This window comes from Epinephelus moara, chromosome 9 (assembly GCF_006386435.1).
Source record: "Epinephelus moara isolate mb chromosome 9, YSFRI_EMoa_1.0, whole genome shotgun sequence".
Lineage (NCBI taxonomy): Eukaryota > Metazoa > Chordata > Actinopteri > Perciformes > Serranidae > Epinephelus > Epinephelus moara.
Genome location: NC_065514.1, coordinates 28,060,420 through 28,087,777, shown reverse-complemented (window position 1 = coordinate 28,087,777; position 27,358 = coordinate 28,060,420). Strand labels below are relative to the sequence as shown.

The window sequence follows — 27,358 nt, the reverse complement described above, 5'->3', positions numbered from 1 at the left end:
GCACATAACATATCTGGGCCAACTATTCCTTGGTTAGCATAAGGATAGGCTGGGTAAATGTAAGATCAGCTCAGATAAATGTTTAAGGTTGGGGTTTGTTTGTGGTAAAATGTGAAATCCCATCAGCTTAAATAATTATACTTCACTTGGAACAGAACCTGGGTCTTCACAGTTCAAAGCAAATATATAACCATGCACCAACTTTACCACGCTGTATTATTCCTGTGTTACTAATACAAATTTTTAGGGTTGCTTTCTTCACACACTCTTTTCCTTTGAGAAAATGCATTTGACTCACTTATTGTACACTGCGTACATATTTGCCTTTGAAGACATTCCTCATTTCACAAAATTTTATGAGACCAGCTTGAGCCATTAGCATCATTATCCCATTACCATGCTGTGCAAAACTGCTGAAATAAAGTAACAGAGCACATTTGTCACTTTAACTGAATTAAATTGTGGCGATTAATGTTACAAAGCATTAATACAAATCTTTCTATGAAATTACCTTTCCCACTTCCATTTATTTGCTGAGCTGTGTGTGTGTGTGTGTGTGTGTGTGTGCATGTGTGGGTGGGTGGGTGTGTCACAAAGGGTCTCAGCAAGAGCGTACACAGGAATTTGGGCCCCCTTGAAGAATATTGCTGTGGGCCCCCTTTTCATTATAAAACTGAATTAATACTAATTAAATACTAATGGAAAAATAATATTTTTGTAACAAGTACATCTAACAAATTAAATTTATTCTCAGTTAGAGGTTGAAATCAGCATTTCCCACACTGTTTAATCTGTCTCTCTTTGGTTAAACTCTCCTCTGGCTCTGCAAATGACAAACAGCATACATTGTCGGGTTATCAATCTTCTTATCTAAGAAGGCAAGAAATTGAATGAGTACATTTCCCAAAATGTCAAACTATTCATTAAATTCAACTCTGCCTGTATTCAACATAAAGCTGTAGCATGTCTTTGGAAAACTTGACAGTATTAAAATCAACTTCCAGATAATTGACACTTGCTAAATAGATGAGGTGATCCATCACAGTGAATAATGTTCCTTTGTTTTTCTCATTTTTCTCAAAGTGATGCAATTGAATGGAAATGTATGTCGGTTGATAATAAACTGCTTACACAGTGTGCTCACGTGTTGGCAGAAAAACAGTCCTACATAGGAATTTTTTCCCCATCTTTGACTGACAACTCAAAGTCACCCATGTACTACTACGTGTAAATATGAGGGAGAATCTGTTACCTTGAGGTAGAATGGTGATCTGTCCAGGTTGTACTTGGATTTTGCTCAATGTGTGCTAGGATAAACTCCACCTTCTCTTGGATACGTGGATACAAATTGTGAATGGATGGATAATCATACTGTCTGTGGACTGGACCCTGTTCAGCTGTCCTCTAAGAATCAAGACATAGGTCACATGTAGGGGACAATTTAAAATTTAAAAAGTAACTAGATTAGTTGTAGCAATTTAACTGGTAGCAGAAATCTTCTGAATAACATGAAATTTAAAAGGTTTCAAACAGATATAGCTATAGCCTAGTTAAATATCATAATAAACCTGCAATAACATTTTTGGCCACATGGGGGCAGCGAAAACAAACTGTAAACACAACACAGAGTAATCATCAGTTTGAAGTCACAGGTGAACTTGATTGCAAACGGTTTACACTTCCAAGCAGACACGGAGCGACATTATCATTTCTTTGGAGTCACGTTTCTGGCCACCTGGCGAATGTAAGTCCAATATATATCTTCACCAATATTTCTTTTCGGCGTTATTTTGTGGCGTCCACTAACTCCTGAAGGAAATAGCTCTTTAGCTGTTAGCTGCGAAATGCTACACCATGTTAACTAGCTAATGTTAGCAACGTCAGCTAATGCCGTTAGCTAGTAGCCCAGTCTGACTAACGTTGATGTGGCATACTGTGTGTGTTTTAGACTCTCTATTGAGAGTTAACCAAATCAGTAAAGTTTAAAACGGAATTGAAAACAATGGTAAAGATGTTAAAAGATATTAGGCCCGTTCGAGATGAGCTTGGCCTGTAAAGTGGACGAGTGCAGGCGGCGGTGACAAAAGGCTGCAGTGACGTTTGTCAGTTTGCCGACATTTTCCAGCAGCCTTCAGTCCGTACAGGAAGTCACAGATACACTCACATCCTGTCTGATATGATGAGTATTTATTAAAAATGTGTTCAGACCCATATATCAGTTTGTTCTCAGTCTCCAATTGTTTCAGTAATGGTAGACTGAGTGATTAAAATGCTTTAAAGGCAATCTGTAGTTTCTGTTCATGGTTAAACCTCCATTTTACATGAATTCTCATATAAATCAGCATCATATCAGTTGGCTACTGCAGAGCAGACCTGTCACCTTAACTACACAGGCTAAATAAATTGTGTCTGACTCTTAGGTTAATATTTTTAGCAGAAAAAGATGTGGGCAGGGCTTTACGTCTGTACAGATGTTATCTTAAGAATCCTCACATCCCACTGACCACAAGTCTTTGTGTTGCTAAATACTTCAACAATTAAAACAGTCCAATGTTAATATATAGTAGACTACATATAGTTTATAATGAATGCATTCACTCACTGACAACTAAACTTCACCATCAGTCACATGTGTTTTCTGTTTACAGAATAAACTTTCAAATCAGACAAATAAAATTTTGAAATTTAACAAAAATGAAAACTTTATCCAAAACGTCATGTTGTTGAGTCAGCATCTAAACCAATCAGCTGTTAGATCGGGTGAGAGCCAGGTGTTTCCCATCATGCTCTGGGTCTTGCAGTTAGTGGAGAGCAACTACAGCGCCTGACTCTAAAAACTGCGGCCGCCTCGCTATCGTGAGGTTATCGCTGTCCACTTTTGTAATACGTCAGAGCAAGTTGGGATGAAGTTGGATGCAAAAGTGATCGAATCTGCACAGGCCTGGCTCACCTCAAACAAGCCTATAAACTATAACTATAATTATGAAGAGACGAGGAAAACTTCATTTTGAGACTATAGCATGCACAGATAAAACAGCACAGTCCTTACAAGATGGCCCCCATTGTCCGAAAGAAAAACAAAAAAAGCATTATATCAGCTTCACGTTCTCTATTCTGTGTGTCACCATTGATTACAGTCACTATACCTAAGGTTAGAGTCACTGTAATTAGGCCTACATATATCCTCTGTGTATAACCTATTTGTGTATTTAGACTTCCAGCAATCAGTCAGCAAAGACGGTTCCTTTTCAAAACTAGAAATTTCCTTGACACACCAGATCTCCTCCCTCCTCCTCTGTAGGTGGAGTGGGCGATCCCCTTCAAAAAGCTCTTCTTCAAAGGAACAAGAGACAGGGGCAACATGATGACAGACGCTGAAAATGTCAGCGCTTTGACCATAGACGAACTGATAAATCACATGCTCTGAAAGCAAGAAGTGCCTCTATCAAATGGAGAATATTGATTTCCAATAGCAAGTAGATGTCTGGCTGTGTTTTGAGGCTTTGTTGTTTGTAATCTCAGGCTAGTTCTTTTCCTGGAAAAAAGGCGGCATATTCTGTGCTGCAGAGGTATGTTCGGCGTTGTCTGGAGGGTTTGTTGTTGTTCAAACAATCCCAACACCCACATGTCTGTCTCCCTCAGACTAAATTGACCTTTTGCCCCTTTCTGCACTACTCCCAAACATGTGTTTCTCTAGAGCTGATGCTTTTGAATTTTTCTACCATTCTTAAAGGATGATTACAACACACAATTTGATGTCACTGTCTGAAAATCCCTAAATTTTGTATGTGTGGCATCCCTTTGGTCCATATGAAAGCTCTGTGATCCATCTGGGTTGCCGGTGGGGGGTGTCTTCGACATTACTGTTTTCTTTTGCCTCTCCAAACAAAACAGGCTCTCTCTGAAGGGTATACAGGCAAATGCTGGGATGATAAACACAGCAGTAGGATGCAGGGACACATATTGCAGCCAGGTCAGAGTGGTTCTGAGGAAGAGTAGAAAGAAGAGGGGGAGTCGGGCTGCTTCAAGGGGAGTAAACAAAACATAATGAGGAAGAAGGGGGGAGAAAAAAGAAAACGCTGGGCGGTTTACTGGTAAGGAATTGGGGTCAGGTTTTTCCCACAAAGACTTGGTGAGATACACACACACACATTCCAACTGCACACATTGATGTCTGCAGCTGGTTCTCATTCTGTGCCGTCAAAGCCGAGCAACATCCTGTTTCAGATGTAAAACAATGATAAAAGTCTGCCACAGTTGGCATGACGCTCTCACAGCCAGATTATTGGCGTGCGTATGAGACACATTTCTACATAAGAGCCTGTTCTTTTCTATTTCATTTGAAACTTCGAGACGCAGCATGATTACAAGATAAATCCGCTCATCCGTGTCTTTGCTGATCACAAAAAAAAACCCTCAGCTTGGAGTAAATAGGTTGTAAATATTGAGTCTACAGTACTTGTGGTGAGTTTAGTCTCAGCCTGTCTCGATCCAGAGCAGCTGGGTTAAGTTGACACTAATGACTCAGTGTAGGGTCAGACCCTGTATTTCTGCAGTTCCTAGCCTTTACTCTTAAAGTCTGCTTCCTAATAGTATTTTTATTAGAGTGCCTGTGCACAACATGAACAGCTTTGGTTGGATTTGTAGTGACGCAAGATTCTGGATCAGCCCCGTAAAGTCACACCAGGCTGTTTTACTGTGTTTCCAAACTTGTCTTAATTTTCACCGCTCAAAGACCTTCTGCTTCCAACTGAACTGGGTAAACTGTAAGAATAAGGCCCAATCCCAATACACCCCTTGTCCCTACCACTTGGCACTAACCCCTCAGTTTTGCATGTTCATGTATAGGGGCAGGGAGTCCTGATTCTTGTTGGGATAGAGGGGTGGACCAAAGTGTTAGGGCTACATGGCCCTCCAAACGGAGGTTTTTGAGAGGATCACTCCAAACCTAGTGTAAAGAGAAATCATCGGCAAAATGGCTCTACAAGCAACAAAAGAAACTGTTTTTTTTTTTTCTTTTCGTTAATAAGGATGTAAAAATTCCGAGTAGTTTAATGTCATTTATATGGATTATGGTCCTTTTCTTTCTAACAAGCACAATAAATTGCTAGTATGCCAATGTCTTGGTACCGAGCTAGCTAAACGTTGCATAGTTGATGCTAATTTGTGCATGACAGTCCCACATTTTTATATATTTCCATGTTGCGCCACCCTAATGTCATTTGACACCTGGAATTTCCTTGTTATCCCTCCTCCAATAACAGTGCAGACTAGCAGGGGAGGAGCATGGGTTGCTAACTTTAGCACAGGGAGTAATTCTAGTGATATGGAAATGAAGTAGTCTTCTTTGTTTTATTTAATGACTTGTTTGATCCATCTGTATCATAAAACCTAAGTTCTGAACAAATGGTTAGTGTCGTGACAACCTCAAAAGATAGAGTGGTGCTGGAATGAGTCCTAAGACCTAGAACATTTTAGGGACAACGTGCCCATCATCTTGAAGTCAGTGGGTTTTTGGTGAGATGTCTGAAACATGAACTGTGGTTAACACAAGCTCAAGAGACTTTCACATTTGTTCTTTGACAGAAAATATACTCCAATCCTAAATTTTATGCATCTTAAAAATAGACTGTTGCAAAAAAGTAGCTAAATGAGACTACAGAATGGGGGAGCTGGTGGCTTAGTGGTAGAGCAGGCGCCCCATGTACAAGGCTGTTGCCGCAGCGGCCCGGGTTCGACTCCAGCCTGTGGCCCTTTGCTGCATGTCACCCCCTCTCTCTCTCCCCCTTCACGCTTGTCTGCCCTATACATTAAAGGCTACAAAGCCCCAAAAAATATCTTTAAAAAAAAAAAAAAAATGAGACTACAGAATGTTATCACACCGAACACAGCCTTACAGCCTTGTTGTGGTGGCGACGTTGAAGTCATGCAACCATGGTGTGAATTGTTTATAGCATGTTTGTTTTAACTTCTGGCAGTTGCATTTAGGATTAAAAAATAATCAAAGTGGTCTTCATTTGTGAAGATTATCTTGGTGAACAAAAAATGTACTTATCAGAAACTTTTGTTTGCCCAGAACGGATTTTCTACAATTTCCCATTGGCCATGTTAACTTCTGTGTTGGCCAACTCCCTGCTGCACTCTATAGCCCACACAAGAGAAATCACCACAGCAGAAGATGGCATGTTCACAATGTCCGTCAACACCTGTTTAATGTTTGCTGTGCCTGTTTTCGTAAATGGCAGCATCAATGACTACAAATGACATAGTAGGGTCTTGAAGGGTTGTCCCATTTTTTGGGTGGGGAGATTTCAACCACTATGCCTTGTGCCTCTGTCCCAAGGGACAAGATGGCACACGAAAACGAGGTGTAGGTGTAAAAATAAGACATAGGATTGGACCTAAATGTGTGACTTCTATCTTAGGGTGTGTTTTATCCATAGATATTTTCTGTTATATGCGTCACTTTGTTTGGTTAAGATCCATTAGCTAAACCCCCTCTCTGTTGTGCCCACATAAACTCTAATGAATACATAAAGTTTGCATTCCTGAAAGACGATGGATCACGAATCATTAAACATTATGCATAACAACATACAAATATCCTTTGCAATTAGTGTGCATTTCATCACAGGGGATATCCAACAAATGTTTCATCTTCTGCCTCTTTTATGTTTTTGCCTCAGTCCCAGCAGGGCCGAGCTCACCTCATGCAGGGAGTAAATGAAAGCTAAATGATGTTAGGCCTCCTTAAGGAAAGATACCATTAGAGATTGCTGCAGAGACAAGAGACAGAGATGCCTAGATCTGACTTGGCAGAAAAAAAGCAACAGATGTCATTATGGCTGTACCAGTGGATGGCATCCTTCTATGAATGTGCAGAGCTGCAAAGACTTAGTATCTAATGATGTAGAAAAAAAATGCCCAAGAGTGCAATGAGTAGCCTGTTAAGAGAGTTTTTACATGTTACTTCTCACTGTGGTCTCAATATGACTTCAGTTTGTGTCTGCCCAGTTAATCCCCTGTAACGCTGCACAACATTTGGCAGATTGTGAGCGTGTGTTCATATTCAGGAAATATAACTCTGCAAGCCTCCCTGATATGGCTCCAAGATTATTGTTTGAAGTGTCCACAGTGAGTAAACAATGGGCCGAAATGACACCACTCAATCAAAAAGAAGCATTGATTCCCTGTTTGCTCTGAGATTAGGCAAGAGGATGTCAACTTTCCAACAAAACCAAATAAGAACAGCAGTTGCAAATCAGTGCCTTTCGCACTGCAGTTTTCCACACAGGAAACATTATGAAGCAACCATTAATTCAAGCCATCTGAGTATGCAATATGCAAAAAAAAAAGATGCCAAAATGCATTCCTTCCTAACCTTTCCTCTCATTTAATTAAACATGTACCCGTGAGACTCATCTGTCTACTTATTATGCACCTTCAAAAATTACTTTACAGACATTTCTTCAGTTACAATGCAACACCAATTACAGCGCACCTTAGTGGGATCTGCTAAATCCCCCAGCACCAACTCAAATGGAAATCTGAGTACGGTATATCTCCTCGTTTGCTGCGGATCTTCCTCCAGATGAGATTGTGCTCTGAAACCCATTTTCCCTTTTTTCACAGATTGAAGTCGAATCACTGTTTTTAGGGGGAATACAAATCTTTGAAAAGTCTCACTTTTCTTTATCTGTTTCTCCCCATGCCACCAAATGACTGATGTACCTCTAAAACCTTGGCTTAGATTTATCAGTAAGTCAATGATATGTTTAATTCTATGCCTTACTCAGCCTCTCATGACACTCATTAGTGTTTTGCATGTTTGACCAATCACTTTTCTATTGATTGGATCTGTAGCTTTCATGTCACACCTTAAACGTTGCATCAGACTACATTTGAACCATTGATTCGACATACAGGCAGATTTCCCTAATGTGATTTTGCACTCACTGGCCTCATCTAACATTAAAGGAGAAAAAAAAAGACGTTTTTGTCTCTTTCCCTTTGACCTATGTTTCACTTCTGGGGCCTATTATAATCTGCATAATGAGAAAATAATCCTGGGTATTCTTCTACTCCTGCAGGAATGACATTCATTTACCCTGCATAGAGGCACGGGAAATTAAGCCTATCCCCCATTGTTTTCCTTCTGTCTATAATGCAATTATGTCTTTTTCCCCCATTTGCTCCTGGGCCCTAAACTATCACCCCACAGTATTTGTCTCTTACATAACCAGCCCTGATCTAAGTGTGTAACTACAATGGATCTAGTTCTAACAGTAATTCTTTCAATGATCCCATTCAGAGCTAATCATATCTGTGTTCCACAGGGAAGGCTTTTGAGATAACCTATATACGGTTGAAATTCTACACCAGTCGGCCGGAGAGCTTCGCCATCTACAAGCGCACAGAAGAGGATGGGCCCTGGTTGCCTTACCAGTATTACAGCGCTTCTTGTAAGAAGACCTATGGGAAGAATGCCAAGGGTTTCATTCGCCCAGGAGATGATGAGCAGACTGCTTTATGTACAGATGAGTTCAGTGACATCTCTCCCCTCACTGGAGGAAACGTGGCTTTCTCCACCCTAGAGGGACGGCCTAGTGCATACAACTTTGACCAAAGCGTAGTGTTGCAGGTAAGGGCACATTTTGTTGAGGGGCTTGTATATATATTATGACTATGATTCTGTTTTTTCACATATTTTGGTCGACATGGATATTATTGGCTCCGCTCAAAGTGATTTTTCAGAACAAGCACAACTAACAAGAAAGCAGTCACACACAAAGGGACTGTTCAACCCAAAATCAAAAATACATATATTTCTCCTCTTACCTGTGATGCTATTTATCGTGATTATTTTGGTGTGTGTTGCCTAGTTGGAGATATCGGCCATAGAGATATTTGTCTTCTCTCCAATATAGCAGAACTAGATGGCACTCAACTTGTGCTTACAGTTCCAAAACACAACATCTGAAAAACTCATCAGCAATTTCTCTTCCCAGTTGTTGTGAGCAGTTTCATGTAGGAACTATTTTCTTTGTACCAAGCTACACTTGCCAACTGTATCACTTCGCAGAAAGAAACGTGCAAGTACTCATGAACAAGAGGCTCATGCTCGTGACAGCACGAGATTTAAAAATTAATGTTGTTCTCCTTAGCTGCGCAGTGATGTTAGCTAGCTTAGTGGTGCTAAGTTAGCTAGATGCGCACTTCCTTTTGAGTGTTTACAGGGATAGTGGGTGTAGTTTGATAAAAAGAAAATAATTCCTATATGAAACTGCTCACAGCAAGGTCTATGGATTATCTTGAGTAAAAGGGTCATGATTTCTGGAAAGACATTGCTGTTGAGATTACATATGTTTTTTTTTTTTTTTTTTTGGCACATTGAGCACCACAACCCAAGTGCCATGTAGTTCCATTATACTGGAGAGAAGGCAGGCATCTTATAGCCGATATCTCCAACACTCACACCAAAACAATCTAGAGGTAAGAGGAAATATATGTATTCTTAATTTGGTATTAAAATGTCCCTTTAATCAAGTAATACATATTTTGACTTTGGCAATATGCAAAAAAAAAGCATTAAAAAAAACAAACAAATTCAAAACATATATTTTTCAGAAGAGACAAATGTTTTATGTAGATTCAACATGAAAAACATTTGACTGTTTACTTATTTTTAATGATTTAATTTTCTTCTCTTTAGTGCATTACATTTCAAAACCTTGCTGCCAACTCGTAATGGATGTTAGATCCTGCTAGTGCTGACCTTTCCAACATTTTTTTCCAAAAAAACCTCTGGTTTGACAATGTGAACAATTTTCTTCAAGAAAGGGTCATTATTTACCTGTATACACAAAACATAGACAGCATGTTGCAACAATGCGTTGTAACTGATGTTTCTGGGCCACCTCCTTAAGCATACACTTTTACACAAACAAACACACCGTAGCTGTACACATATACATACGCCTACAAGCCTTTTTTCAAAGTAGCTGAGGGGAATCTAATGTTATGCTTAGCTCTGATTAACATTGATGAAGCTTTGAGAGGGCTGTGCTGAATTAATGGCAGCCTCTTGGGGGAGAGCCTGGGAGGGGCGGGCATAGTAAAGCGTGGCTAAAAATGAGTAAATAAAGCCCTTAATGCAGCCACTCCTTTTCCTTCGGCAAGGCTGTGAGTATGCATGCGTGCATCTGTCCAAGCATGTGCTCTGCATGGCTACTTACTTTAGGGAAAAACTTTAAGAGACTTTTCTGGTTTTTAATTACTGAGGATCTTAGCTGTCGTGTGTGTGAATCTTTGTGTATTTCCAGGTCTCAGCATTGCTTACAGTATCTTATAATCAACCAAAATATTTATATAACAGTGAAAGTAACCTTGTCAAAACAAATTAAGTAAGCTCACTAATTAGAACAGATCCGACCATCTACTGAAGGAGGATATATCATAATGATATATACAGTGATAATAATGCCTCCATTTCTAAGCAGCTGAAACATGTATATGTGGCCAGAAAAAGTAGATCAAGAGCCGTATTCACAAACATTCTGACTAGGGATGCACCGAAATGAAAATTTGTGGCCAAAGCCGAATAAATTTAAACACTTGGCCGAATACTGAGTACCGAATACCGAATGCCGTTATTTAGTTTTTCATTAGTTTTTGCAGATAAACCCCCTCCAGATTAGTGTTGTCACGGTACCAAAATTGGGACCCATGGTACGATACCAGTGAAAATATCATGGTTCTGAGTAGTATCACGATACCACAGCGAAAATGAGGCAGATGTGCCTTTTGTCATTTATAAAAAGATAAATCACTTTTCTATAATACATCAATGATATTTCAATGGAATAAATTACTTATTGACTTATTCATACTTCAAAAACAGCATCAATAAGTGATTAACATAGGGGGGATCAAAATAAAATAAATAAATAAAATAAAAATCAACCAGCCACCCTCCTCCCCTGACAAGTAAAGAACAGTCCCTTCATAAGTAACGAACAGTCCCTAAAGTGCGGTGAGGTTTGTGGACCGTTATCTGCCACAAAGAGAGAAATGTGAACGGCTTGTTTCTCCTCTGACATGTCACATACCTGTGTGCCGCCACGGCTCGGTTGTCCAGGTACTTCTGGGCAGTCATGACGCCAAGAAGAGGAAATTATTGGAGCCGGACTTCTCCGTCGCCGGTAAGCCTTATCTTGCGCTGCGAAGCACTATGGCTGCTGTATTTGACAGGAATACATTCCTGTCTGTGTCTGTGACCCCCGTTCATCCCACAACCGGCGGGATTCGCCTTTCGTTTCTGCTGCTGGTTGAAATCTGCACTCACACAGCGTGCTGAATGATTTATTTTGCTCGCACAAAACTATTTTTAGTCGCAAATGCGAGTGCGGTGACGGACGGAGTAAAATATCGCCACACTGCCGACATTTTACTCTGTCCGTCACCGCACACTGTTTGATTGCGTTATCAAAACATGCTGCTATTATTCAGCCTTGCTTTTCACTTATTCTACCAAATACTGAATGTGTGTTTTTTTTGCAATATTCGGCCAAATATATTGGGTTACCGAATATTCGGTGCATCCCTAATTCTGACAAGACTCTCAGAGAGCTCCCTAACTTAGCCTAAAAATTTCTTGCAAGGAGTCTTAGCTTAGGAGTGATTTAGGAAAGTTCTCAGGGCAACTTGTGACAGAAACTTTTACCTACACATTCTTTTAACAGATTTGATTGGTTGTCTTTTTGCGAACGTGCAAGGTGCGGATACCAAGTGGAAATTCTGTAAACTGGGTTGTAATATAAAACCGAATGTGTCATTGTTAGTATGATCACTGCTGATGTAAGGTTGAGACAGACGCAGGTCATCACTGCTGCACTGTTGCATCTTTCCAGTTGCCAAATATCTTCGTGTTGTGATCACTTTCATTTCTGGCGTTATATTGTTATTGCGTTGGGTGGCAGAGGTGAGCATATCTCTAATGCCATCGACCACAGACATCATCCCTGCATGATCTAATCTGTAGCATTTCATTTACTCCGTGTCATCCAGCGTTTGGAGGATATTTCTCCTTCCTCTTTGTCATTCAGCCTTTTTTCCTCTACTTAAGGAACTCTGAGGCCCTTTAAAAGTCCTCTTCACTACTCTTAAAAGTTTTTCACCTTATGACCTAGTCTCAACTCTTCTTTCTTAGAATTTATCACTAGGAGCAACTTCTTTTGTACTCAGATGCCTTGTGAAGGATGTTGTCCAGCCCCTTTGGTGACTGCTGCTGATATTTAATTTTCTTTGTTTTAACCTTAAAATCTAATTGTGTATTCAGGCAGAATAAAAAGTGAATTGTGCAGGTGGCACCACTGCATACAAAGTGTAAGGGAAAACAAACAGTCAAGTGAAAAATTCACCTGAATGAGACCTTACTTTTTGTCTGAACAAATCTTAAACAGTATTATTACTTTTTCCAGTAAAGAGTAGTGTAACTAATTACTGATAAATTTTCAGTAATAATTTTGCAGTTACTCAATAAATCATTACAATGTTAATTTTGTTGTCGCCGCCCGACTGACTTGAAATACAACATCACAACATCGGATTCATTTTTGTAATCGTTGAGCTGTGCATGCATGTCACAAAGCAGCAAGCTAGTTTGGAAGATGGAAACGCTTACCTTAGATAGCTGTAAATATTCCCATTACTTTGATTTTGTCAGGAGGAAAGATGACAAGAATATGATTGTTCCAAGTAACTTTAGTGCTACCAAGATTCTTTCCACTGTGAAAACATGACCCCAAACCCCCCCAGTCTGAAACACCTACTATGACCGCCAGCACAACAAAGGAAAGCTCCAGGAAATACACCTCACAGAGGAGCACATGTGAAGTCTGAATTTCAAGGAAAAAGAACACAATTACTAATTTGTGAGGTGCAACGAAAAGTAATATAATGAGTAACATTAGTGTAACAAATTACTTTTGGCAGCTAGTAATAAGTAGAGTAATATTACATTTTAAAAAAGCAACAAGTAATAAGTAATATATTACTATGTTATGCTTATCTATATAGATGGCTGAATATTTAGCTGATTTTGACAATGTGAAAAAGTCAAAAGTCAAGATTTCAGAACAAGCAAAACCCAGACACAAAACAGATCAGAAAAAGCTTAAGGCACAGAAAATGTTTAATTTCTCTGTAGGGTCCTTTCTGTAGTGTTAAAAGACACTCATGTTAACTATCTGAGCCTGTTAGTGGCAAAACAAAGCATTTTTAATGAACGTATACTGACGGGACGCACATGACCCCGGTGGTTACATCGCAGTCTGTGTTGCCGCTGCTGGCTGCAGCCTTCAATGCTGAACCCATTTCAAAAACTGTTGTTCCCAGGAGACACTTAGACACAAAAACATAGGAAAATAGGGTGCGCATGAAAAAATACCAGAGTTTTCTTTTAAGGCCTCATAACCCAAGAAAGCTCTAGAAGTTCAGTTTATATATTGTTAATTTGCTGAATACATTCATAATGAAAGGAAATCACTTCCTAGATTACGTTCAGTGGCATAATTTTTCAAGGGAAGGAAGTTTTAACCTTGTGATGCTCAAACCCTATAGGGATGTGGTCGGAGATGGGGGTTTCCATCCCGAGCTCTGCGTGTGATTAGATTCAGGCAACAAAGGCACTTCAGGTAAGGTTGGAGAAAGATCATGGTTTTGGTTAAATATTGATAAAGTTAAGACCGTTTTATGCTTCAGTTCACTGTGGGGGTTTTCAATATTTAACCACGAACATGATCTTTCCCTAACCTTAACCGTATGCTTTGAGTGCTTAAAAATAAGCATAAAAAAACATCAATCATGCTTTAGCTGCTATGAGCAGATACTGTATTGCAAAAATGGATCTTGCAGGACAAAGGAATGGATTCTGGCTAATTATTATAAAACTTCCTCATTATGTTTCCCGAAAATCTCAAAAAGTCAGTATTTGCTGTTGCATGCAAGTATTATAAATATTAAAGTAATTTCTGGTAGACAGGAGGCAACAGCAATAATGTAGTAAAACAATGTAAATGACCCCAGTAGGAGCGACCTGATGAATAAACCTCATTCAAAAAGTTTTTGTTTCTCAGTAAAAGTCCCACTTTCACATCCATAACCAGGATGTAGACATCTCGGCCTCCCACTGCCCGAGTGTTTTCACTCTGCATTTTGCTTCCTTTCCACTGTCCCCTACAGTACTATCTGCAAGTTGCTATTTTTATTCCCTGTCTCTACTACAACAACAATAAAAAATCCTACCCTGTAGTGGACATACAGCTTCAATAGTAATCTTAATTTATTTCAGGAACCATATGCCATGACGATCAGTCCGCAGACGTGGCCTCTTCATGTTATCTAATAATAACATGTTCTTCTGCCTGACCTTTCTCCTAAAATGTCGTGAGGAAATAGGTCTGGCAATACAAGACTACCACCTCTGTAAAGGAAGCTGTCCTCCTCCACATCATTAAATAAGAAGAGTGGGGTGGTTTTTGGAGGATGTGTGGAGGATATGCAGTGTAAGCCTGCACAAGCATAGCCCGTTCCCAAAGAAAGAAACCATCTTCCAAAACTTAATAAAGTAACCATGAAGGGATTTTTGGAGGATGTGCGTTGCTCTGCCTGTCTGTATTTTCACAGTTCACTTTATATGACTGTTAAAAATCCATTTAAAGGTCCAGTGTGTAAGATTTAGGGGGGTTTAGTGGTGACTGGTGGTGAGGATTGCAGATTGAAGCTAGCTGATACTTCTCCTGTTGGGAATTCCTTCCATGTTCATCGTTCAGGAGGTTTTTATTGGGAGCCGAATTATCTGCAGAAATCTCTTCTTCTCCAAAACAAATGGACCAGATTATTAAAACCTGTAAAAACACTGAATCATGGTTTTACGTTTTAAATTAGTGTTTCTCCCACGCTCTTTGGCATGTCGAAGACAGGCGGCTGACCTACCACCTGCTAATGTGTACTAACCTTTTTTGTCTGATAACTTAAGATCCAGATCATCAGGAGGTTTTTACTGGTAGCCGAATTATCCGCAGAAGTCTCTTCCTCTCCAAAACAAACAGATTTAAACCAGTTAAAACACTGAATGAACCTTTTTCACGTTACAAATCATTGTTTTTCCAATGCTGATTGTCGCAGATGGGCCTTTTAATGTACAGTGGCTGATGCGAAAATGTGAATGGCCCTATCTAGAGCCAGTGTCTGGTTTGTCCTTTCTGGGCGGCTGTTGAAACATGGCAATGAACAGAGCAATCCCTATAAATGAGGACCCTCTCGTTACATAGATATATCAGTGTTCAACATAACATTTTTTCCCCACTGGCCCCCCGGGCCAGTAGTTCAGAGTTTTACTGGCCCCTTGTATATTCTTACTGGCCCAAGTAAAAAAGAGAGAGAGAGAGAGAGAGAAAAAATGTCTATAAAACTTCATTTAATTTAACTTCATTTCATTTAACTCGATTATACCTCATCGTAGTGCGTGATGGTATATACAACAGTCCTCGCAGAAGCTGATGTATGATGTCACAGCCTCTGTGTACTCATCCATTTCTTAGATGATCTCACAACAGGTTTACAGAGCTTTAACTTCTGCCTGTATGAGGGAATCAGTTGGACAGTGTTGTGGTCAGAGTGGCCCAGTGCAGCGCGGGGGACGGCTTGATAGGCGTTGTTAACAGTTGTGTAGGCCTAACAGTGATCCAGGATATTCTTCTCTCTGGTCGGACATTTTATAAACTGTTTGTATTTAGGGAGTTCATGGGTGAGGTTACCTTTGTTAAAGTCGCCAAGGACAATAACTAAGAAGTCCGCTCCACACACAGTAGCCTATCTGGTCGGCGAGCGTGCGCTGTAGCCTACCTCCTGCACGTTGGCCTGCGGTGGGATGTAAACACCGACCAGAATGAATGAAGCAAACTCACGGGGGGAGTAAAAAGGTTTACAGTTGATGAAAAAAAGATTCCAAATCAGGAGAGCAGTGCTGCTGGATCACTGTCACGTCATTACACCAGCCACTGTTAGTGTAAAAACAGATACCTCCACCTTTAGTTTTGCCGGAGAGTTCCGTGTTACGATCCGCTCAAGAGTTGGAAGCCTGCCAGCTGCAGTGCAGAGTCCGGTATCGATCCACACAGCCACCTCTCCATGAAGCACAAAACTGCAGATGTAGAAAAGTCTCTGTTTTTCACCATCAGTAGCTGAAGTTCATCCAGTTTACTGGCCAGCGAGCGCTTGTTGGAGAGAAATATACCTGCATGGTAGCGGTGTGCGGTGTCTGCGTTGGTGGAGACGCACAAGCGCACTGGCACGTTTCCCCCTCCTCCGGTGTTTCAATGCACGAGCAAAGGTGAGGGCACCTTTGGCCAAAAAGCCCAATAAATCCACTGAAGGCTCGAGAAAAGTGGGATAAAAATCCGCTGGAGTTGTTCCCCTGACAAAAAAAAGCCTTACAGCGTAACTGGCCCGAGCTGGCCTGTGACCAGTCAACTTGCCCGACATACTTTTTGATTGGCCCCGGGCCATCGGGCCATGGGTTATGTCGAACCCTGTATATACTGCTTATTCTAAGGTAACGAAAACATGATTCCTATTTTCAGGATTATACATAAAAGAAAACATACTTACTATATTATATCCCATTTCTGCCAATATGTCCTCCAAAATCCTGCACACTGGACCTTTAAAGATGATTTAGCCATAGCACACATGAATCCCAATTTCGCTTGATCTTTTGAAACTCATCTTGAAACGTACTGTGTTTCAAATATTGATTTGTAACATTCAGTGAAAAACTGCTGAAGCAAACTGAAGCCTGACTCAGAGCAGAGAAATGGCATTTTGCGTTTTTTTTTTTAATTCATTCCCTTAAATAAATTATATTTAGTTTGTGAATAAAAGCTGTCATTTATTTATAGAGGTTAGATTTTAAAGTTAAGTTGCGACATGATGGCTAAAAGCAAATTAATCTTAAAAAAGTGCTTTAACCAAAATGCTGAGCTTATTCTAATAGTAACTGAAGATAAGGATTTATTGTGATGCTGCCATTGTTTTATTTGCACTCTTAAACCTCCCTAAGATGTATGATTTCAAAAGCATGTCAGGGTGATAGAGCTGACAAGCCCTTAGGGCTACATAAGGTATTTCTGCCTGCACACATACCTTTACCCCACCCCCCTGCCACCCTAACACACACATGCTCTCTGTGCCGGATGCTGTCTTCTCATAAAACCTCCCCTCCCATCAACCATGGCACTTTGAATGGGTGACATCTCTGCAGCCTCCTACAGAGTAGAAAGAGGCAGCTTTCCTCAAGAGTGATCCCATTTCAAACTGGGAAAAGATGGAGGATGGAAAGACAGCAGTGGTGAAGTCACATCAGCTCTCAAGCATACACTAAGCTGCACTGAGGAGGAGGATAAAGACATTTTCTCCTCATCGCTGCTACGTGAGGTCCCCTTGCTTCTACAACGAGTGAAAATAGAAATGAAATGCACCATTGGATTAACTTTAGTGTTGCTATGGGTTGTGCACATTGTGTGGCAGGCTACTGTCAGTAAGGCGACGTACAGCCGCATGAAAAAGGAATCTGTACGCAGAACTGGATTTGGTCTCTGAGCTGCAAGTCCAGAGATTCTCCTCTTATCTGGCATGGTAGGACAACAAGGAAAGGAGAGTGAATTAAAAAAAACATTTATATGGCTTAGCAATAGCCACTTAACCTACTGCAAAGAAAAGACCTCTCTAGAAGTTTCCACAAAGCACAAGGATGTTTCTTGCATCATCCTCTTTCTCCCTGTACAGTGTGTATCACTTTGCTTTGCCTCCTGCGCTTAGTAGTTCTACATTGTTTTTGCAAGACAGCAGATATAAAATACTTACAAGAAAAGGTATCATCAGCCTGGTTTCCTAGTTCAGAGATTATTTAACTGTCCTTTTCTGATTAATCCCTTCACACTAGTCTTCTACCACTGTGCTATTTTGGCTTCTCTATCTATCTGTTATATAATTGTGGCAGGCTGGGACAATAGCAAACTGGAGTCTAGGTTTGTAGGACATTACAGGATTGAGCCTGGTCTGCTGAAATTTTGTAAAGTGAGCCTTATGTTTTCAGTTGGAAATACATGCTCCATGCATGAACAGAGCGAGAAATACATCTTCCCACCATGAAAGGATTATGTGGGATTAAGGAATTAAGGGACTAAGGATTATGGGAAGGAGGCATGGGTAGAAACAGGTAGTCTGAGTGTCGACAATAGCGCAATGGGAAGAAAAGACAACGCGGTCAGGGTGCTGGACACTTACCTTAATCTGTAATGTCCCGGATTAAGTTACAAGTCATGGAAGAAAAGAAAATTTGTGCTATTATCGGACTTTTTTGCAAAATTTCAATTGTCTGTTTTTTCTTTGTCAGTTGTGTTACCTGTTTACGCTCTGTGGTGCCCTAGAAGGGGGGCGGGGGAGGTAGTGGTGTCTTGTGAAACTAGATAACCTAAGGCATCCATTGGTACTGACCATGTGGTATACCATGTCAGGAAGGGGGCTAAATAATGCTCCAAAGTTAGGGTAAGTTTTGGTGAGGGAACAGCTGGCATGGCCAATATGAAAATAGGTCCCTTGAAGTTTCACTTCAAGAAATCTGAATGAAAATGGGTTCTATCGGTACCCATAAATCTCCCCTAGACTTGAGAAGGCTTGTTGCCAGTAAATGTTTTGTTCCTTACAAATGATTAGCTTTTTGAAGAACAATGAATGGCCTAATATGTATAGATACATTTACATTAAAACAGGATTGTTGTGGAACTCAAAGGTTTAAAACTACCGGTATTAGTCTATGCATATCAGTGATATGAACTGTAATATCAGAAACCAAAATATATCAGTGTGCAATTCCTTAACTCTCCCTGTTTCTCATAGTTTTCGACTAGTCTATAAACATCAACAGCATAATTGAAGTCCTGAATTTTATTTTTTGCTTTTAGTTTTGGTGTGCCACCAGGATTTTCAGTAACCCTATCTGGCCTCCCGGATGAAAAATATCTGGGGGCGCCACTGGTTACTAGGGATGTCCCGATCCGATATTCAGATCGGTATCGGCCGCCGATATTAGCTAAAAACGGGCATCGGCATCGGATCGGACTGCATGGAAAAATGCCAATCCAAGAACTCTGATCCAGTTTTTCAGAGAGTCCGCTCCAGGTTTTCCGGTCAGCCCAGCACTCCGCGATTCAAGCAGTCCATTCCAGTGATCCACTCCAGCTCTTACTATCAATCCACCAGGCCAGCATGCAGACGGCAGACCATGTGGTAGACACACATGGAGGGAAGGGTAGGAAGAGTAGCGGTCAATTTAGTTAACTGACTATTTGTTTTCTGCTCTGTTTTTTTGAGAGTGATATTTTTATTTGGTTTACACTCTTACTGTTTAAGTAAAGAGCACTGATGGCATTGTTTTAGGCACAATTAGTGAAATTGGAGCCATGGATGGACTATTGCTTGTTTAAACAGTTGTACAATATTGTGTGTGGTTTTTTGTCCCCTCTGTTGGTCCCAGGAAACAGCAGCACCAGGCTGGCACTGACACTACTAAAATAACTGAAAAGGAAAGGCTGCATTGTTTGTTAAATGTCAACAATGTCTTGTGGTGTTAATCTATTTTTTATTTATTAGGGGGCCAAAGCACAAGTGTGTGGAGTCTTGCTGCTATTTTAATTTCAATGTTAGACATTTTAAAGATTTCTTGTGTTGATTTATTTTCTATTTATTAAGGGGCCAAAGCAGCCAAAGCAAACCAGCTATATTTTTTATTTAATGTTAATGTTCAAGTTTAAAGTTTGTTTATTTAACCCTGTTAACAATAAACAGGTCAGTTTCTCATACCAACTGTTGTGGATCATTCTAACTAACCTGATTAAGTAGTTGTTCTTGTTAGAGTAATATTGCTTGATCAAACCTTTTCTAACATGACTGACAACAAAATAAGTGAATATGTATAATATGCGCTTGGATCGGATCGGTATCGGTATCGGCCAAAACTCAAGGCTGTAATATCGGTATCGGATCGGAAGTGAAAAAGCTGGATCGGGACATCCCTACTGGTTACGCTAAGCTGTTTCAGGAAAAATGTTTGTGCTGCAGTCACATAATTCAGTGGAGGTGGCGTGTAATTCTAGCCACAACACATTTCATTCATCCCATTACATTTTGTACACTGGAAGGTGTAAAACAAGAGAAGGACATTTTTGGTTTTAGGCATTTGAGTCACACAGCTCATCATGAGAGTAAATCACTTGTTAGGTGCAGTTTTTTTGATCACACCTCGGGTGTAATATGATAGAATCCAGAAAAAGGACCTCGATGTGTGAAAAGTATTTTAACCACACTAGTGGCGTAGTTCAAGGAATGGCAGTGTCAGTTGCTTGGTCCAACATATTGGTCCAGACTGAAATTTGCACAAAATTTGAACAGATATCCATGATTCCTACATGATGACCTTAGTGATCCTCTGGCTTTCTTCCAGTACCATCACCATGGGGTTAATATTTGTGGTTTTGAGTGAAATCTCAACTCAAGTCTCAACTTTTTCATGGATTGCCGTGAACTTTGGTATACACATTCATGTCCCCCTCAGGATGAATTGCATTAGCATTAGCAATCCTGTAGGTTTTCCTCTTGTGCCATCATCACTTTAAAAGTTTTTTCCATTGCTTTGGTTTTTCACCAAAATACCTGCAAAACTTGTTTAGGGCTAATTACCAAATGTTGGCATGCTAACATGCTAAACTAACACTAAACACAGTAAACAACACACAAGCTAAAGATCAGCACTTTGGCACTGTAATAGTGAACACCTTCAACCCAGTTTTTTTGCAGCTTTTTAGGCACCAAACATGAGTGTTTTCTAGCCACATAGTTGTTTTTTTTACCAAGACATTGCTGCGTTTCCTGCCAAGATTGTGCCCCCAAAACTGGGTATCTTGAGCCAAAACATGACCTTTTCTAACCATAACCAAGTGTTTTTCGTGCCTATACCTAACCACTCCTTAACTACATTGTGTTTAAATGTAAAGTTTCAACGAATCAGCAACATAATAACATGCAAATGTAACGTATCTGTGGTTTGCAGAAATATACAATGCCGACTTTTTTTCTAGCAATTGGGTTGGCATATTAGTATGTTGATGTTAGCATGTAGCTCAAAGCACTGCTTTGCCTTTAGTACAGCCCTACAGAGCAGCTAGCATATCTGTAGACTCTCTAGTTAACACTAAGGGGGCACTGAATCTGCAAAGAACTGTAAAGAATCCCCAGTGATACTATTCATGTTGGCCCTAATCTTTATAAACAGATATCAATAACCAGATATCAGTATACTGTATGCAGAATCTGTAGGTAATGGGAAACAATTTTGGTATTGGAAGAGTTCTGGTATCAGTTTGTAATCCATTTGTAGTCCGAGTCGTATTTACATATTTCGTTTGAGGGTGTTTAAACAGTTCTTGTGGAGAGGTAGAACACATTGGCCAAAATGCAAGCTTGGAACCCATCGGCTGTTGTCTGACGATGATTTAGCTTTATATTAGCTTTTTTTAATTTGCATTCATTGCCATATCTGTTTATAGAGATGAGCCAAAGTGACCAACGTATGGAACAATAAGTGTTGGCCTGGATATCTGCTTACTACACCCAATCTCCCGAAATAGTGGCCATTGCCCCCAGAGGCTTATCATCATCAGACCAATAGTCGATGGGTTCAGACCCCAACACTGAGCTTTTGACATGACTGTTTGATTTACTGTTGTACCTGTAGGTTTCTCTTTGGCAATCTACAGTAGCATATATTGTACCAAAAAGTAAAACCCACAATCATTCAACAGAAGAAAGGGCACTTTAATACCTGTTGAACCTGTGATAGACTTAAGTGACTTTAAATTAGAGTTTTCAGTGGACCTAAAAGCACTTCCATTTCAGCAAACCACCGAATCTTCTTGTTCTGGCTTCTGAAAGTTGCAACACTGTTCCAGTAAACACCCTTATGACTCAGTCTATTGAGCTGGTTTTGGTTTTTACACTTCAGAGGACTCATCCAAAGTCTTCAGTCTGTTTGTTTATCTCAGTGGGCTTGATTCCCAGGTGTCTGTCCACAGCTCCAGCTTGTCCCTGTCTCTGCTTGTCCAGGTCAGCAGCATCACAGCATTTACTCTCTGAATGAGGAGCAGCAAAGCCCACTTTTGATTTGGTGTTTGTTCCTCAGTCAACATCTCTGTGATAATTCCTGTCGTTTTATGTATGTGGAACCACTGTGACCAGCTGGATGGAAAAATCAATCAATTAATGAATTAGTTAGTGTGTGGGGAAAGCTCAACAGTACTCAGTCTGTGAAAAATAACTAGATTTTGCAAACACGTGTCCACCTCTAGCTAATATTGTTCTATAGGTTGTAGTTCTCAGAAAGATTCACTTCTACATGAAACATAATGTAATACTATCCATCCAAGAACATCACATCTTTCCTGTGGTAAACTGCAAAATACAGTAACATGAGTTACTGCCATAAAGTGTTGAATAATTTATTTTTTGTATGCAAAGTAATTGAGATCACTATAAAAACTCAGATTTCACATAGTAAAACTGCTTTTACACAAATAATTATGTAGAGAGAAAAAATTATTTCAGTTCCGAACAACTTGATATGGCTACTGAAAAAAGTAAACACTAATATATCAGAACATTATGATTCTTATCATTGTTATTATTAAACTTTAATACAGTATTATATACTCTTAAATGGAGTTGCCATCTCTGCAGGTACAACTTAATGTACAATTTCAACAACTTAAAGGTCCAGCATTTAGATTTAGTGGCATCTAGTGGTGAGGTTGCAGAACCGAAACTCTTTCATGTACCAAGCATGGAGGAGAAATACGGTGGTGATAACATGAAACATGCGAATGGCCCTATCTCGAGCCAGAGTTTGCTTTGTTTGTTCTGGCCTACTATGAAAGCAACATGGCAGACTTTGTTGAAGACAACCTGCTCTGTGTGTAGATATAAACAGCTCATTCTAAGGTAACAAAAACACAACAATTCTTAGTTTCAGGTGATTATACACAAATGAAAACAAACTTATGAATAATTAAATTCCAATTTTGCCAATAGATGCCCCTAAATCCTACACACTGGACCTTTTAAGGCTGTGATTGCTCCTGTTATGGGCAGATTATGAGACAATGGGCCCCTGGGCACAGAGATACAAAGGGCACCAACACCTCTCCCACAGAGGAGCAAGACACAAAGACTGTTTGGTGATTTTGCATCTCTTTGTAGTCATTAAGCTATTTTTTGTGGTTATGTGTCGTTTTTTATGTTCACTTTGTGTCCTAGTTGTTTTGTGTGTCCTTGTGGTTGTTCGTTATCTTTTAGTAGTCATTCAGGTCTCGTAATTTTGTGTCTTACTGACATAATTTTGGGTGTCTTTGAGGCGATTCTATGAATATTTTTGTCATTGTGTTTTTCCTGTGGAGGTTTTTTGTCTCTTTGTAGTTGGTTAGTGTATCTCTGTGGTTGTTATGCCAATTTTTGCAGTTCCTTCACATCTCTTTTTTGTCTTTTTGTGTCTCCTTGTGGTCATTTTGAGTCTCTTCCTGGTTGGTATATGTTAATTTGAGTGACATTTTGCAAGAGAATGCAAGGGGGGGCCCGTGACACATTGGCCCCTGTGCTAGTAACCCATTCAGTAATCCATCCTTGGCTTCTGTTGATTGTAATTAATGTACGGAAATATACATGCCACATTTTTCCTTTTTTTTTTTTTTTTTCTTTTTTTAGTCAGTCTATGATCGGGTATTTTTTCCCCTTACCCATCACAGTTTTTAAAGTAAAGCTTGAATAACCTTTCATAGCAACAGGGAATGTTGTCATTTCTCATTAACCTATTGATCCTTCAGATATTTTTATTTTCATGGTGAGGCCATGTTAAAAGAAGATATAAGGGGGGTTGGGTGATCAGTAAGGGGCCCTTAGTTACATTAAAAACTGGCTACTAATGGTGCTGTTGGCTGTATTTCAGTATGCTTTGGATGACATCGACCCACTGATTATAAAGCTGTGGGGGATCAATATAAGCCAAGAATACATAGATTGGCTGGCAAATCTCTCAACAGACCTGCCAAACAGCCCCTCTTCTTCACTCCTCCTCCCTCGCTCTGCCTTCCTCTTAAACAACAAGATGAGAAGACCCATAATTGACTGTGATCTGTTCTCCCATTAGAATAAAAGGCGGATCAATTGCACCATTTCTTTCATTAAAACGCTCATTCCCCCTCTACTTTAAGGGTGATGGCACAGATGGGTGTAGTGAGCAAAGACAAAAACACATCAGCCATCCTCTTTGATGTACAAACAAAGTCGGTGGATTGTAAGAGAATATTCTTTTCCACGCAATGAATCGTCAAAAAGGGATGGTGGGGCCTACTCCTCTTAATGGTGGCATACTGGTTCCCGCTTGAGCTACAAATACTGGCCAACAAATGGGCAACTCAATACAAGAGTCAGGGTTGAGAGCAGTACGCAAAAGTATCATTCCCACAACAGCACTATTTCTTGAATAAAAGATCAAGTATGTGAAAAGGAGGGATGAGAGGGCAGGGAGGGAAATACACGCAAGCTTATTTGTATTTTCTTATATAGTGTAAATACTGAGAAGATTTCTGGATTTCTTAAACCAAGTATCTTTTAGCATCATATATATAATATAAGATATATTAGGAACAAACATTAAGACAATTAAAACACCAAATAGTTTGTTAATCAGGTGTCCATATTTTACTTTCCATTTGGAAGCCTGCAGCCTAGTTTGTTCCCTTTTAGATCCATCCAGCTGATTTCAGATAGCGTCACCACACCACCGCAGGCTGCTCTGGAATTCAGCATTTTTGGCTGCAGGGATTTCCAGGACAGGTGGGTCCTGTCCTTTCCAGCGCTTTTGCTGCTGACTTTGCACGGACATTAGAGGCTGGTGGTAAAGCCCACCTGAACAGCTGTGTTAGGCAGGAGGGGGCAATGTCACACATGTGTAGTAGAACAAGTGGTAAGGGAGGAGACCTAGCAGGAGGTGGTTTCATGACACACGAACCCCATAGGATGTCATATGGAGCTGCAAGTTTGACCTGCTGTTCCTGTTGCTGGTCTCTGACACATGAGGACACACATTTATGTTGAAAAACCATTAACATGAGCATTTTCTATCATATGTAACCTTCAGAGACCACTGTCAGTGTGGTTACTGTAATTCTGTCCACTATGCTGTCAATACCTAGCCTGGAAATCCAGACCCAAATCTAGAAAGATTTAGGGTCTGGCCACGAGTAATGAAAATGGCCCAACTCAAGGGGTGGCACCAAGCATGCATTTGTAAATATCACTGCACGCAATTGGATAACACTACGACCAATCAAAACAATACACGGGGTGACGTATCCAGAGCTTAGGTACCAGCGGAGCTAACTGGTAGATTAGACTCTTGCCGTATCCGGTCGGCAAAACAACAAAAACGTCCTTCTTGCAAAGGAAAGACTCGAGCGCCGTCTTCTGTTCCTCTTTTACAGAAAAAGCCAAGTCTAACTCGTTCATTGTAGCGGCCAAAGCCGTTTCAGACAACTGGTGTTCATCCGTAGCCATCTTGCAATGTTTACTGACTGATTCCGGACTTCGTCGTTGCAGCGCTGTCGTCATCTGTTTAGCTCGCCTCTGGCCCGCCTATATCAGATACACCGATGTGATTGGTGCAGCTCGGTTTCATGGGCATAGGTAATGAGCATCATTACTGATTGCCAGAGTGACTCGCTGAGCAAATTCAAATTGTGTTCTCGCAAGAACTCTGGATTTCCAGGGTAGTCAATACCAGCTGTCTGCAGAAGTTTGTGGTTCCCTGATGTTTCCTGTAGCACTACCAGCAGGTCAGAATTTTACTTCTCAGCATCTGCAGGATGGATTAGAACAAAATTTTGTACAAACATTAATGGTTTCCACTCAATGAACCCTTATGACTTTTCCTCTGGTGCCACCAGCAGGTTCAGATTCTATTTCATCCATTGCTTTATTATCTGCAAATCTAATCAGAACCAGCTTTATTGGACAAGTATGAATAAAGAATTTGACTCCATTCTTATGTTGCTGTCAGTGCACATACACAGAAACAGACATACAGCTATAAACAAGGACAATTAAGCTGAACAAGGTAAACACTTGACTACATTGAACAGATGTAAATGTAAAAACTGAAAAATGCAAGCAGGTTGCTTTATATACACAAGGTAGGTGGATATGAGTATACAGTGTGAACAGCATGCTAAGATTATGTTTGACATATTTACATGTTTACAGTGCATATTTAAACTATAAAAATCTATAATTGACTGGTAGCGTGGGTGCTTGGTGTAATAGGGTTATTGCACAGGGATTGTTCCTGACACTATGTGACTGGTGTTAAGTGCTCATCATGGAGACGGCCTGCAGGCAGAAACTGCTCTTGTGTGTTGCTGTTTTGAGGTGTTCTGTAGCGCCCACCAGAGGGGAGAAAATTTCACCCAGGTTGTGTCCAGGGTGTGAAGGGTCTGCAGTGATGTTACAGTACCTGCCCCTTTCCTGACTGATCTAAATCACACAGTGATGGATGTACAAGGAACAGATTGGATTATTGCAGGGTAGAATGACATATACAATGGCATTTGCATCAGTTAAGAGCCGTTTCTCAATCTGCGTTCTTGCCTGTACTTGTGTACTTGCGGACTTAAATGTCATCAGTCGCAGCCCAAATACTGTTCCAATCAAAGTCCGCATCCAGCCAAGTACAGTCCAAATGCACGGATGTGAACTTGCTCTGCCTGTTCCATCGGGGATGCATCGGGAGGTGACTTGTGTGGACTTTGACAGCCAAGTATCCCAGAATGCCTTTCTCACGGACCAGCAGCAATGGCAGCCGTCCTTGGGAGTTTGTACTCCAGAGTCGAACTTGCCAAGTCCGAACTCCGAAGTGCGCAAGTCTGAACTTGGCGTACTTGGGGTGCATCCCAAGTCTCTTATTTTTATAGTGTTACTGCTAGCTCCTTGCTTGAACCGGAAGTCGTTCGAGGTCCGCCATCTTCTAGGCCGTCCCAAGTCTCTTATTTGTGCAGCGAGGAGCTAGCGCTAGGAGCTAGCAGCAAGCTTTAAGCAGCTACGAGCTAGGATGGTCGAGAGCTTCCTATCTGGAAGAGTTTTTCAGCTGAACGCCATGACGTATAAATACCCGCCCCCTACATCTGGCTCATTTGAA

At 40.5% G+C, this 27,358-nt stretch overlaps 1 protein-coding gene across 1 annotated transcript in view; it reads left to right on the top strand.

Moving 5' to 3' along the window:
- The window catches only part of lamc3 (laminin, gamma 3), a 160,209-nt gene that overhangs the window by 2,355 nt on the left and 130,496 nt on the right, over positions 1–27,358 (top strand). The window contains exon 2 of the mRNA XM_050053336.1: positions 8,337–8,641. Coding sequence (XP_049909293.1) covers positions 8,337–8,641 — 305 coding nt within the window. The remainder of the gene's footprint in view (positions 1–8,336; positions 8,642–27,358) is intronic.